Raw genomic sequence first — 15744 nt, 5'->3', positions numbered from 1 at the left:
AATAAAAGTATGATTTTGGGTATTAAGTTTTAAAAGAGAAATTTCTGAAATTGTATAGATTTGTTGGAGTATATGTGAGATAAGTAATGATTCATTTTCTCTAGATTTTTTATCTATATGATATTATTTTAAATATCAAACTAATTGTTATAAATTTGTATGTAATTTTTTGATTCTCTGAAATATATTTTGAATGGAATTTGATGTGAAATTTTGAAATAAAATTTTTTATACTATTTATTGATATGAAATCATACATGTATATTTTGATTTGATTATGAAATATATTATTCTGTGAAAAAAATTTTGATATATATTGGTTTTGGACTCTCAGCATGGCTATATTCTGAATCCTGCTAATTGGAGGTTATGTATTGGCACTCTAAGCTCATGATTCTATTTCTGTCCCCACCATAGGATATAAGTGTGATACTCCAATCCGACTACAGGATATAAGTGTGATATTCTGGTCTCACCATAGGGTATAAGTTTAGTATTTCGTTCTGACCATAGGATATAGGTATGGTATTTTAGTCCGATCATAGGGTATAAGTATGATCATAGTGAAAGACAGATAAGTTAAGTAGCATTTATTTTGATCAGACTTTTGAATACTATTGGTTTCGAAATCAGATATATGATTATATATATGGATATTTAAAAGATCTTGGCATCACTAAATTTATATTTTGAAAATAAATTTGATTATATTTATGTACTGATTAATAATAAATATATTTTAATTTTTACAACTCATATTATCATATAATTATCTAATCAAAATAATCATTATTTACTATCCAGCTCATTACTTTATATTTTATGATTTTACAGATTCAGAAATTTAACTTGACTCGAAGATTCAATAAAGAAGAATGAACTAGAGACAGATTTTGATATTTTATTTTAAATCAAGATTTATTGAAATTTGATGCAAGACCATGGAACTTTATTTTTAAGATATTTGATTTAGTTAATTGGAACAAAGTTGAATATTAATTATTTGAATTTTATCCTGCTGTTATTTTATGATATTATGATGAGATGCCTTATATGCTTGTGGTTGTGGAGAGAGTTCTCTATAGATATGTGGTGGTTGTCGGACTCCTGGCTCGTGATCTTGGACAAAGGCATGACATATGCACATCGAGTTTCTTGCATGGCCAAACGGTTCAAACACCGCTCATGTCCTGTTCATATTATTAAAGTCATAATCTATTTTTGGTATTAGATTAGTCACAATCATACTCCCGTCTATGACAAACTAAAAATGATGTCGTAATCCAATTCGAGGCTGACTCAGCATATACACCATATTTTTTGCATGACCGACTAACCTAAATGCCGCCCACATCCCATCAATTATATTAAATCATGATTTTCCTTATTTTTCATAATATCTTTCATTGGACATTATTTAATCATCAACTATTCAACATTAATTTATTAACGTACAATACATATACCAATATATACAAAATATGCAATCATCATGTAAATATATAGATATATAATTTTTTATAAATATATAGATGATGATATTAAAGACTTACCTCTACTAAAGATAAAGTTAACATAATAGCTACAATCCCACATCAAGACCTATAAACCAGGATGTTGTGTACCATATTCAAAACCTTCTTTCATACATGACTTCTCCTCTACGAATAAATCCAATCCTCAAAAGAAAGTTACATAACATGTATTAACAACTTGGAACTTCTACGTCAATTGTTAAGTCCTTGAATCCCCCCCTTTTTTATAAATCTCTTAAACTAGCTAGTGAGAGAAGAGAGAGAAAAGATAAGAGAAAAGAGCAGAAAAAAGGTAGCTCTCTCTCTCTTCCTGTTCTTCCTTAAAACAGAGCGACCCTCTCTTCTTCTCCTCTTCCCATCTTAACAATAGAAGGCTCAAGCTGGCAGCCGATGGTGGTGTCCGACAATGAAGGAGAGATGACCTTGGGGACGAAGAGGAGATGACCCTAGCCATAGCTGCCAGTGGCTGGTGAAGAAAAACAAGGAAAAGTAGGCATAGAAACAGGAAAAATCATTTTTATGTTACTTCGATGGTTTGTAGGACCAAAGTGGAATGGTGATGACAGCCAAAACTCAGTAAAAAGAAAGAAGAAAGGTCTAACCACCTTCGCCATCGATGAGGTTTCACGCTCAAAATCACAATAAACTCCTCTAGTAAAAAGAATCAAAAATTGGCTCAAATCGAGAGATCCCAAATCCAGCTTTTAGAGGAAGGTGTAGAGGACTCTTTAAATAAGAAAAATAAAGATTTAAATGAGTTTGTTTTTCAGTTGGGCTCAAGAAGAATTGGATTTCCATTGGACCGGAAGGAGGAAGGTGATTCCCGTTAGGATTTTTTTTTTTTTCTTCCCTCAATATGGTGAGATCCGTATGGAGAAATTTGGGCTGGTGAAGGCATTTGGCCGGTCATTACAAAGAAATTCTTTGTACACCATAAGCAGTACAGAACCGCATGTATTATTCATGATGATTGACTTACGCATGAGATCGGAGCATGATCCGCATGAGTCAATCACCATAGATGGTACATATGGTTCTGCACCATCTACAGTGCACAAAGAATTTCTCCGTTAGAAATAGTATCATAGCTTATGGGTGGTCAAGAGAGAGCAACAGTTATCGCTGGGCATGACTTCCTTTCAAGTAATTTTTCTCCATGAAAAAAACTTCTCCTTGGTGGTTAACTTTAACAGTGCCTCCAAGTGGCCTCTTGGACGGATGAAAAGTGGCCAACTAAATTCTTTCCAAGTATATCCATGTTGGGGTCAATATTTGAACCCAGACATTGGTCATTCAATTGACTAATTACCTAAATGGTTGATCCATTGCTTGATTGCTCGACCTAGCTTAATTTTAGTATAAATATTTGCCTCTCGTAGCTCAATAAAAAAAATATTTTTATTCTATTTTTATTGAGCTAAAAAATTGGCCGCTCTCTGTAACCAGTCGAATCTTATCTTTTTTTTTATTGCCTCTCTGTAACCAGGTCGAATCTTACCTGCTATCGATCGCAAAGTGGTAAGCTGCTTATTGGGTGGATGTCTAGTCAAGACACCATCTTTCAAGACTTTTTCAGTACCACCGATGCAGCAGAAAAAAGAAGAAACAAAACAAAACAATCAAAATACGTAGATCAGTCACAAAAGGGCTCACCTCCACGGAGCATGCAAACTTCACTATGAAAAAGAAATTTTACAAGAAAGATCTCATCCTCAACCCTCATACATCCAATTTCTCTCTCACTAGAAGTTTCTCTCACAAAAGCTCTCTCTCTTGGAAGACCCCCATGAACCCCTGAAGTACCCGGCGACCACTGTCCAGGAGCCTCCTGCTCCTTCTCTCTCAGCACTTCCGCCTCTCTCTTTTCTCTCGGATTCCGTACGGTGTACGGTGTATCCACGGAGAAAACCCAACCACACACTTTCTATTGAGGCACAGCCTTTTAAAGGCCTTAATCAAGGGTTAAACCTAATTAGATTAGGTTTAGGTCTCCTAAACAAGCCAAATCAAGCCCTGAACCGTCGAATCAAGACCGGGAGCTCCTTAAGCCCTCCGATCGTGACCGGTCCACGAATAGTGTCGTGGACTGCGTGAAATGCGTGGGAAACGCCCACGCGGTCCACAGGCCCAGCGTGGACCGCCCGTCCATAGTGGACCGGGCTAAAGGCCCAGGCAGGGTGCCTGGGCCAGGGCCGGCCCGCGGCGGGCCTGGGCCGCACCCACGCACGGGCTGGGCTGTGTGCCCACCAAGATTGCACGTCCCGTGCGCCTGGGTCGTGCGTCCCACGCCGCCGCCTGCGGCCGCACCGCTGCCGCCTACCGCTGCCACCGGCGGTCCTCCACCGCCTCGGGTCTCGTGCCGACTTCAAAAGCTCGTATCTCCTCCATCCGAGCTCCGTTTGGGTGATCTTGATCTCGTTGGACTCCATTTTTTCGCCGCGAACCTCGCTGTGGGCTCAATATAGGCTGAATCTCGAGGCATCAAATCCTAAAATCTCCACCTCGACTCGATATTCGACCTCCTTCAAACTCCGTGAGCTTCTGGATCTCCTCGCCCCCATGCCCTGGGGCAATCGTCTGCTGATCATGGATGGGCAAACATGGGAGTCGAGCCAGGCTGCTCGATCCCATCTCCATCGTATGCTGTGCTCCTCCTGACTGAGACCTGCTCGGGCATCATCTTGCGGCAATAGGAATCTCACCTTGCGACGTCGCCTCTCGTCCTCCCGAGTCTCCTGTCTCGTGCCCGATCCACCTTCTGGAGCTCCACCTCACTCTGGGCTCCATCTGGCTCCCAAAGCTCCACCTCGCACTGGGCTCTCCGTCAGGTAATAATATCCTCTGCTCCCCTTCTTCTCCTCTAACACAATCCTATCGCCACGTAGCACCCTCAGGATTCCTCCATCAGCTACCGTCCTGTAGCTCTCTAATCCAGTCTGCTAAGTGAGATAAGATTCGTCTGAAATCAGATATGTATCGAACCTCTTCCAATCTCTTCACTGCACCATCATGCGTCCTCCAGCTGACCATCCCGATGCTTCTGATCGCACAGCTCGATCCATCGCAGATATACTGTGCCCTCGCTATTCTCCAGGGAGTCAAACTGCTCCTCTCTGCAACATACATGATAGAGGCATGCAGAATCTAATATCCACTGCTGGAAGAAGTAGATACCTCGTCAGATATCTCCAGGACATCTCCATCTGAATCGCTGCCGGCCGTCGCTACAGCAGCCACCATCCGATTTTTGAGTTGAAGGCAATCTCTGGCTAATGCCCCAACTCCTCACATCGGTAACACCTGGTTTGCTCAAGTCCCTCCTGGACTTGGATCGCCTCGTTGCGATCTCCTGTCGCTCTGTCTACCGCCTCGTGTTCCTCCAGAAGCCACCAAAGCTGAGCTACCGCCACCTGAGCTCGAAGCTGGGTTCTCCCTCTGAGAACCTCGTTCTGGAGTATCGCTCGGTGACCTCGTCCATCTTGATAGTGCTCTTCTCCACTAGAAGAGCAGTCACCAAGGACTCGTACGAAGGGGGAAGCGACGCCAGCAAAACCAGCGCCTGGTCTTCTCCTCAACATTCTCGCCAACGTTGAGGAGGTCGGTGAAGATCTTCTGGAAGTGGCTTAGATGCTCCTGTACACTCTGTCCCTCAATCATCCGCAGTGGTAGAACTGCCTCCAGAGAAAAAGAGTGTTGGTGAGAGACTTCGCCATGTACACTCCTCGAGCTTCGACCACAGCACCGTCGGAGAAGTCTCGCTCAGCACATGGATCACCACCTCATTCGTCAGGTACATGCGGATGGTGCTCACCGCCTGCATCTGTAGCCGTTTCCAATCCTGCACCTCCATGGTGGTCGGCTTCTCATCGCACAAGAGAGCATCGATCAACCCCTGTTGGATAAGCACGTCCTTCACCCTTGCCTGCCACAAGGAGAAATTTTCTTACCATCAAACTTGTTGATCTCCATCTTGATTGTTCCTGTCTTCTCCATCTTCAGTCTTGCTCACCACCGCTGCAATCTATGTTCTTGTACCATCTTGTTCTGATACCACTTGTTGGGTGGATGTCTGGCCAAGACACCACTTTTCAAGACCTTTTCAATACCACACGATGCAACAGAAGAAAGAAGAAACAAAACAAAACAATCAAAATATGTGGATTAGCCACAAAAGGGCTCGCCTCCATGGGGCATGCAAACTTCACTACGAAAAAAAAAAATTACAAGAGGAGATCTCACCTCAACCCTCATACATCCAATTTTTTTCTCACTAAAAGTTTCTCTCACAAAAGCTCTCTCTTGGAAGACCCCTCTGAACCCCTGAAGTGCCCGACGATCGCTGTCCAGGAGCCTCCTGCTCCTTCTCTCTCAGCGCTTCCGCCTCTTTTTTTATCTCGGGTTCCGTATGGCTCGTACGGCGTATCATGGAGAAAATCTGAACCACACACTTCTCTGTTGAGGCACAGGCCTTTTAAAGGTCTTAATCAAGGGTTAAACTTAATTAGATTAGGTTTATGTCTCCTAAACAGCCAAATCAAGCCCTGAACCGTTGGATCAAGATCGGGAGCTCCCTGGACCCTCCGATCGTGACCGGTCCACGGAATAGTACTGTGGACCGTGTGAAACGCATGGGAAACGCCATGCGGTCCACAGGCCGAGCCGTAGACCGCCCAGTCTACGTGGATCGGGGTAAAGGGCCCAGGCAGGGCGCCTGGGCTGGGCCGGCCCGCGTGCGGGGCCTGGGCCGCACCCATGAGCGGGCCCACATGCCAGCTGGGCCACGTGCTTGGGTCGCGCGTCCCGCGTGCCACTGCCGCCCGCCGCCGGTCCTCCGTCATCTCGGGTCTCGTGTCGACTTCAAAAGTTCGTATCTCCTCCATCTGAGCTTCGTTTGGGGTGATCTTGATCTCATTGGACTCCTTTTTTTGCCACGAACCTCGCTGTGGGCTCAATGTGGCTGAATCTCGAGACGACAAATCCTAACATTACTAAATCTTTTACGTATCACCTTCTTCATTCTAGATAGAGGCCTTTCCAGCGCTCAGCTACCTCCACATCCATGCCCATAATCACCACGTCCCATGATCCTAATTGTGTGACATCACTCACTCACTCCACACAATGATTAAACTAGAGTAATAAGTACTCTTGTTAGTTGCCTCTTTTTTTTTTTCAAATAAAAGTGACAATAAGAGCCGGCTCAACCCCTTCCTCATCGTGCATGGGGCTCATTGGCACCACATTGGGTTGTGACATCACTCACTCACTCCACACAATGGTTAAACTAGAGTAATAAGTACTCTTGTTAGTTGTCTTTTTTTTTTTTTATAATAAAAATGACAATAAGACCGGCTCAACCCCTTCCTCATCGTGCATGGGGCTCATTGGCACCATATTGGGTGAGCATGATCCACATGAGTCAATCATCATAGATGGTACATATGATTCTGCACCATCTACGGTGCACAAAAATTTCTCCGTTACAAATAGCATCATACCTTATGGGTGCGAAGAGAGGCAACGGTTTTGCTGGACATGACTTCTTTCAAGTAATTTTTCTCCGTGGAAAAAACTTCTCCTTGGTGGTTAACTTTAACAGTACCTCCAAGTGGCCTCTTGGGGGATGAAAAGTGGCCAACTAAATTCTTTTCCAAGTATATCCATGTTGGGGTCAATATTTGAACCCAGACATTGGTATTCAATTGACTAATACCTAAATGGTTGATCCATTGCTTGATTGCTCGACCCAGCTTAATTTTAGTATAAATATTTGCCTCTCGTAGCTCAATAAAAAAGATATTTTTATTCTATTTTTATTGAGCTAAAATTTGGCCGTCTTGTAACCAGGTCAATCTTACCTGCTATCGTATCTATTTTGGTCGAATCTTACCTGCTATCGATCGCAAGGTGGCAAGCTACTAAATCTTTTACAGGTCACCTTCTTCACTCTAGATAGAGGCCTTTCCAGCGCTCAGCTACCTCCACATCCATGCCATAATCACCACGTCCCATGGTCCTAATTGTGTGACATCACTCACTCACTCCACACAATGATTAAACTAGAGTAATAATACTCTTATTAGTTGTCTCTTCTTTTTTTTTTAAATAAAATGACAATAAGAGCTGGCTCAACCCCTTCCTCATCGTGCGTGCATGGGGCTCATTGACACCACATTGGGTGAGTACGTCAACCCCAGCACCCCACAAGCATCAGAGAGTCTGCATACCACCCTAAGCATCAGATGGTCTAGGGTTAACGGCTCGCAACCAACTGCACTACCCTCATGGGGTTGTTAGTTGTCTCTTTTGCAAAAGCACCAAAGACCACAAGTGGGCAGCAATGCAATGCCCTCTATTTTGATCTTGCTGGATGATTATATTAAAAAATTTTAGCAACTGTATAAAAAATTATTGGTTGAAACTGTTCCACGCATATATTTTGGACTATCTAATAAGAAGTAAAAAAAGATGCACTGTTATTAAGCTCCACTGAAATGTTGATGAAAGAAAGTTTTACTGATTGGAAAGCTAGCAATTTTGTTGTTTTGAATGAAAAAAAAAAAACCGGATGGTGTGATGCTTTTTATTAGATAGTACAAAATACATGTGGTGAAACAGTTTTAATTGATTATTTTTCCAACTGACTATATGGTCCCACATCCTTTATCAATCAGATTGGTCACTTGTCAATTAACTAATCTTGTTTAGATCATGTCGACCTCTCATATGAGGCTCAGAGTCTATATCTATTGTCTAACAATTAAGGAAATCAACGCTTTTACCCTGCCAAAGAGGATTAGCCATGATTATGATTTACTTGAATCAGCTAGCTAATTTCCCTGAAAAATCAACTATAAAATAAAACATTGGCATTTAATTTGGTCATTCGAATCAGAAATTTTATTTGGCTTTTGTAGCCAATTTATTTCTTAGCCTGAGTTAAAATTAGGTGTACATAGTAAAACTCAGCTACTGGCACTGGCGCCAAATATGCTCCCAACATCTTAAACCACCCGCGGACCTTGATGAGGGACCATCGTATTTATTACTGGACATAACTTTCTTTAGATACTTTTCTCCATGAGAAACTATCCATTGGTGGTTTGCTTTAGCGAAAACTACTTCCAATTGGCCTCTTTCAGAAGCGACAAGTAACCAACTGTATCTTGTCCAAGTATGCACATTATTGGGTCAACAATTTTTCAACCCAAACCTTGCTCCCTCAATTGATCACTTAATTGGTTGACCTAATTACTTAATTGGTCGACCCAAATAAGTTTCGGTGCAAATAGATGGGTTTAAGTAGGGATGCAGATGGGCTAGACCATATATTAAACTTTGGATTGCTTAAAATGGGATGTTAGGCTCTAAGCAATTTTCAATCTCCTCAAATTGGGCTTGGACAATTTACATCTCTAGATTTATATATTTTTGAGAAAATCCCTCTGTGTGTGCGCGCACGCATGCGTGTAACTGCTTCTAGTCGAGACATTTATATACTACAACCACCCCTATGGCGCAAGCTTCCTATACTTAAATCAACTTTGTATTAAATAACATTACTATTTTTTTTAGAAAAGGGAAGGAAAATCCGCCTTACTTATTAGAAATAGCTGTAACATCAATATCACCACAAGGTCTAGCCATTCATGTAGCATCAGCTAGGGGTGGTTATCATGTCAAGTTCGGTTATTAACAAACCTGAACTCAGACTTATTGGGATTTTGGGTCTGAATTCTATTGTATACTCAGTCTGTTGAAAGATTGGGTCAGGTCTATTAGAAATATGCCTTGAGATTCGATCTACAAAAATCCAGAATAAGATTCAAAGTGATGAACGAGTCAACGAGCCCAAAACAGCCTAAATGGAGTCCAGATGGAGAAGATACGCGCGAAAGAAGATAAGAAAGTAGAATGGTAGGACCCATGGATGGCAGACGGGCCACAGGCCGGTCCATAGGCACGCAAGACCAAGCCTAGGCCAGCATGCGGGTGCGCGGCCCAGCGCGGGCCTGACCCAGCGGATGCGCGAGCACAGTCCAGGCACGATGCGTGGACCAGCGGCATTTCACACCAGTTTCAAGCGGTCTATGGTGGATCAGATGGCGTTTCGGGCTGGTTTCTGCAACTCATGGTGGCTCTCGTGGACCAGGGCCAATCAGACACCTGCAGGGCTTGCAGTCAAGATCCAACGGTTGTGAGCCATTCCAGATGATCAGAGAAGGTGCAGGGTTGCGATGGGGGGCATCCAATGGCCAATTTTCGATCTGAGCACGATCGGATGGTTGAGAAGCTACAGGAGTCTGATCCAGAGTCTAATTCTGATCTGAACTGATTTTAGGGCCTTTAAGAAGCTCGTGAGCGAACAAAACTGAGAATACGTAGAGAACGCATGGCAGAAAGCCATGAGCAAAGCATCAGTGCGAGGAGGCTCATGCAGCCACTAGAAAGAGTTTGCAATCTCCAAGTGTGTGCAGCGGATAGAGCAGACCCTACAAAGCACTGATAAAAGATCAAGGACAGAGCAGAGCATCAAGTAGAGCAGCTGTGGAGAGGCATGATGTAGCGGTTCGCTCCACAGAAAACATCCAGGAGCATCAAGGACCCTGGTACTGGCAATTTGTAAGAGGGTCTCTCGAGGATTTTGAGAAAACTTTTATAAGGGTAGCTTCTAGTTGAGAGAGTTGTGTACGGAGAGTTGAGAGTGAATGTTCTTTTCTTGTACTTATGTTCTCTTTCCTAGTGAAGCTTGCATATCCCGTAGAGACAGCGCTTGGGCTGTTTCACATATTTGATTTGTGTCTCTATTTTTTTTTCTTTCTTCCTGTCTGTAATACAATAGTATCGAAAAGATTCTGTAGTGATAGTGTCCTGGCCAGACATTCCCAATAATTGGTATCAGAGCTGATTGGTACCAGATGTAGGTTGCGGTAGTGGTAAGCAAAATTGAAGATGGAGAAGACAGGCACAATCAAGGTGAAAATCAATCACGGAGGGTTGATCAATTCACTTTTGTGCAAGGAAGAGCCGTCTACATGGAGGATGCCAACAAGAGCCCAGTGCAAGGTAGAGCTCCAAATGGAGATGGATTCGGCACGAAACAAGAGACTCGGGAGGAGGATATGCGATATCACCAGGAGGCTATCTCGAGCAGATCTCAGGTCAGGAAGTTTGTGAGTGGCATGGTTCGATTCATATGTTTGTCCATCCATGAGTAGCAGGCGATTGTCCCAAGGCATGGAGGCGAGAAGATCCAAAAGCTCTCAAAGACAGGTGGAAGCCAATATCGAGTCAAATAGAGATTATTAGAAAATGCACCTCAAGATTCGATCCATAAGAAGTCCAGAATGAGATTCAAGATGACGAACGGAGTCCAATGAGCCCAAGAATAATCCAAACGGAGTTCAGATGGAAAAGATACGTGCGAAAGAAGACGAGAAGGTGGGCTGATAGTGTCCACAGCGGCAGATGGGCCCACAAGGCTGGCAGACCCGCAGGTGCTTGGGTCAGGCCCAGGCCTAGTGCGAGCACATGCGGGCGTGTATGGGCCTGGCCCAACAAATGCGCGAGCGCAACCCAACGACCGACAGTGTTTCACACTACATTTCACACGGTCTATGGTGGATCAGATGGTGTTTCGGGCTGGTTTCTCGTGGCTCACGACGGCTCTTATGGATCAGGGCACAATCGAACGCCTGCAGGGCTGCAGTCAAGATCCAACAGCTGTGAGCCATTCCAGGTGATCAGAGGACGTGTAGGGTCACGATAGGGGGGCCAGTTTCCAATCTGAGGTGCGATCGGAATGGTCGAGAAACTACAGGAGTCCGATCTAGAGTCTGATTTCGATCTGAGCTAGGTTTTAGGCCTTTAAGAGGCTCTGTAGGTGAACAGAATCGAGAATACACAAAGAACACGCGGCAGAGAGCCATGCGCGAGGCATCAGTGTGAGGGAGGCTCATGCAGCCATCGAAGGAGTTTGGCAGAGCTTCGAGTGGCGCAGCAGCAGAGCAGACCCTACAGAGTACCGACAAAGGATCGGGGGTAAACAGAGCATCAACAAACAGCTGCAGAGAGGCACGATATAGCGGTTCACTCCACAGGAACGTCCAAGGCATCAGGACCCTGATACTGGCAGACCTGTGAGAGAGTATCCTTGAGGGATTTTGAGAGAGCTTTTGTGAGATAGCTTCTAGTTGAGAGATTTGTGTACAAAAAGTTGAGAGTGAGTGTTCTTCTTTTGTACTTGTGTTATCTTTCTAGTGAAGTTGCATGTCCCGTGAAGGCAGTGCTTAGATGTTCTATGTACTTGATTTGTGTCCTATTTTATTTTCTTCTTTCTTTTTATCTGCAATGTGAATGGTAACAAAAAATCTATGATGATGGTGTCCTGACCAAACATCCCAATAAAATCTGTATTTGGGTAGCAAAAATAAACTATCATCTTCACAAAGCAGACAGTTTTGTCAAGTGAAATGGCCTAGTTCTCCTTCGCATAGCCGATGGCAACTTTCAATGCAGTAAAATGATAGGCATATTTTCCCTCAAACTCGAAGAGCATGACTGACCTCTATCTGTTCTGCATGCCTCCAGGGGCAAAGCTACATTCTATATCTAGCTTATAAACGATCACCCTATTAAGTGATTAATTGCAGTAGAACTGGTAAATGCATAGTTAAAAGCTGATCTTAAGAGCATGAGCTTCTGATTTCTCACGAGCATGACATTTTAACTATCGCTGTATGATATCTGCAGCATTGGAGCTTAATATCCTGCTGGTGCCTGCAATTTTCCTCTTAATAAAAGCCATCTAGCATATAAAACTTGCATTCCCTCCAATTACAAAGCGAACAGCTATGATATCACAAACTAGCTTCATAAACTCTTTCTATGGCATATTAGCAACTAGACAGACAGAAGCAAGATACCAAGTTAAATGCCCAATGAACTCATTGAGCCATGAGATAATTGAAAGCAAATACATCTGAGAACAAATATAAATTGTGATTTTATTTCTTCTTACGTAAAAGAAGGATAGGCCTTCAAATACAATTTAATCCTAGTGTACAGCATATTTATCTACATAGAAGAGAGAAGCACTCTTCTGACATCATTGCGGTATCTAGTTACATACAACGCAGAAGGCCATTTGTCTTCAATAAATGCATTGAAGAAAGGCTTCTACAGTGACTTCACATTAGAAGAATACAACACAAAACAACATAACAGAGCTGTGGAAACTAAGCCCTATTGAATCAAAAAATGCCAACCTAGTATAAGTCAACAAAATGCTCACATGAATAAAAACTAGTAAATTTCATATCTACATCTCTGCAGCCAATCTGTTCTTTGGCCACTTGTCCTCTGGTGATGTGAAGAGGGCAACAGCAATACTTGATAGTGTTTTTCCACCTAGCCGTGATTTCGCAACCCTTCGTTGCTTTGGTGCATTTGGTGCCTCTTCACTGACTTCTAAATCAATATCTCCCATATTTCCTTCTCTCCTGAAGGTGGGCTTTGAGGATGGAGTGCTAAAAGCAAAATGCATCTCCTTAGCAATCAAAGTCTGAGCAACAAAAGAAGATATCTGTAAGAACCTTCAATAAATAGAGAAGTTTTTGTATCGAAACACCTTTCGAATAATGAAACTTACTGCTCCATGGACAATCTTGGACACCAAAATAAGCTGTTTCAAGTCGCTATGATTCACCTTACATAGTATCCTAACCTGCAAAATCAGAACATGCATATTGTCAGATATTTGAAGCTCACAGTCATACTTTCAGAGACCTTCTAATTATTTTGGAGTTTGGGTAATTTACCAAAACATCTTGGGGTAGTGACTCGAGGCAATTCGATCTCTCCACAAACGATCTTGCACCACGCCTCTTTTGCAGTGGCCCGCTTAATGGAGAAGATGAATTGGATGAATCCAAACTATCTGAAATCACAACCCTTTTTCTTCCTAAAATGCATGAGCCGGGGACAAACTTTAAACCAGTTGTTACAGATTCTTCATGCTGAATTTGTCCTACTGCCATTCTTATGATATATTTTTCACAAACTTGAAAAGCACTCAAATTTTAAGCCTGGTTTGAATTCACTCTGCAAACCAAAAACAGAAACATGAAGTTAGATAGAAACTCCAACATAAATTTCACAAACATCTAAGCAAATTTACCATTCCCAATTAGTTTAATACAAAGAAGAGATAAAAGCCCCAGAACAGCGACTTCATAAAAAGACACAATTAAATGGTTTCCTGAATCATAACCCAAACCTTGTTATGGTTTCTTGAATCATTTGATTGTATCTTTCTTTTTTTTTTTTTTTTTTTTTTTGCCATTCATAAAAAAGTTACAATCAAACGATTCAAGAAACCATAACCAATCAAAGTTCATTAAAGTCAAATGCTGGCAATGTTTAAACCAAAATCCAGCAATTACTATGCATCAAAGTGGACTCCAAGTGCTCAGTATCTTCCGTTGATCCATGAAACTTCACAAATCCACAAACCAAATACAAAAATAACCAAACCAATAACCATCCAAACAGACCAAGTTCAAAAATTTAAAAAAAAAAACAAACATAAAAATTTGATGAAAAATCCATGAGATATTATCTAAAGTAAACAACACTCCTATAGAATCCAAATAAAACAATTTTGTACAAAAAAGAAAAAATCAGCGAGCATACCTGATACCAAATCCTGATGAGGAAATCCAATGATTTGGTTTAGATACCCAAATTCCTGTGAATCTACGGCTCTAATTTTCTGAAAAGGACTAAGCTGGAACTACTTCTACCTACGCTAGTTCGGAAGACACGTCTCGTTATATATGGTGGAGGCAAAAAGGTTTTAAAAATTAAAATAACCGTTTCGATATTATAAAAAGAAAATTGTAAATAATTGAGATGTTTCTGGGAATGTCCTGGCAAAGCCGCCCTAGTTCTTTTAAAAAGGCGAAAATAATAGTTTCCCGCCCGCTGCTCTTCTAGCACCGCGTTCTGAGTTGGCCTCCTCTTGGTCAAAATCCGGAGGATACACGTTTACGTGGGAAACGTGGCTGCATCCCGGGGGGTCGGTGAACTAGCCGTTACGGGGAGGGACGTGTACGTGGAGACTAGTGATTGGGTAAAGGAAGGTGAATTCTATCATTCTGACGTGGCGATAGGGTCGACTTGGTCGGTCCACTCGGTCGACGGTCGGTTGCTTAAAGGACACGCTACTTGCGCAGTCCTCGTCAGCGCTTAGCCGAGATCCGTCCGGCGGCTCGGCTAGGCTCGGGCTGCTTGGCTCGGCTTTTCATTGTTTTGGGCCGGGCTTTCTGGGCTCCTCTCACAATTCTTTTATTTGTTCAAGGATATTTATGCTACGTTTTTTCTTTTTTTTTTTTTTTTTTTTTTTTTTTTGGCACTGATATTTGTACTACGTTATCACCTTCAGCATCAGTCAGCTTGGATGTTACTCGATGTTGAAGGCTCAATTAAATCCCAAGGGAACAGCGCATAGGTGAGCTTGGGTTTTGATTGTTAGAAGTGTACTGTCCAATATATTGTGGGAATACTTAGCAATACAAATTATACTTGTAGTATAGTGTTTAGTATCTGTTATGGCCCGTCTCCGATAGGGTAGTTAGCCTGAAGCTGAATAGCTGTGCCTGACTATTGTGTGGTAGAAAGCTGGTGAGGAGAGTGTGTCCATCGGAGAGAGGGCACAACAGAGACATCAAAGATGAGAGTGAGAACAGATATGTGAGTTAACAATGATTTTTGCCCGATGTCGAAGCGATCGAGATCCGTTGGAACATCAGGAAGCTGGGGTGCAGGACCTGCAAGGCAAGTCTCACTGGAAGTTGCTCCGATGAGAACCTTCTGATGTTCAAATCAAGAATAGAACTCAATGAAGGAGAAGCAGTGTCTCAACATGGAGCCAGTGTTGCCTACCTGGAGGAATCCTCACTTATCTTTATTTATAGAGGGATCAAGGTCAGTAGAGAAAGAGTAAGCCCACTTCAGATTTCTTGTCCATACCGAGTAGTACAGGCGGCCCTGCTGCTCTGACAGCGGACGTACCATTCATTCGGTGCATAGGCGGCTGCGGCGATGCGTCTTATCGCACGTGAGGTGCAATTAATGAGTTCATAGGCGAAATTAATGACTTCGTGATTTCTTATCATGGCGCACAACTGGCGACACAAGATACGACTCT

General features: G+C 42.7%; 1 protein-coding gene across 1 annotated transcript; it reads right to left on the bottom strand.

The window, feature by feature from the left end:
• Positions 1–12517: 12517 nt before the first annotated feature.
• On the bottom strand, positions 12518–14342 carry LOC105032735 (F-box protein At1g61340). The gene is given in 4 exon segments (NM_001405755.1): positions 12518–13098; positions 13186–13260; positions 13355–13637; positions 14229–14342. Coding segments are annotated over 3 exon segments (537 nt in total). The 5' UTR covers positions 13574–13637; positions 14229–14342; the 3' UTR covers positions 12518–12855.
• Positions 14343–15744: the final 1402 nt, after the last annotated feature.

This window comes from Elaeis guineensis, chromosome 6, assembly GCF_000442705.2.
Source record: "Elaeis guineensis isolate ETL-2024a chromosome 6, EG11, whole genome shotgun sequence".
NCBI classification, from domain to species: domain Eukaryota; kingdom Viridiplantae; phylum Streptophyta; class Magnoliopsida; order Arecales; family Arecaceae; genus Elaeis; species Elaeis guineensis.
Note: the sequence above shows the minus strand (reverse complement) of the source record. Positions and strands in the feature narration are given on the sequence as shown.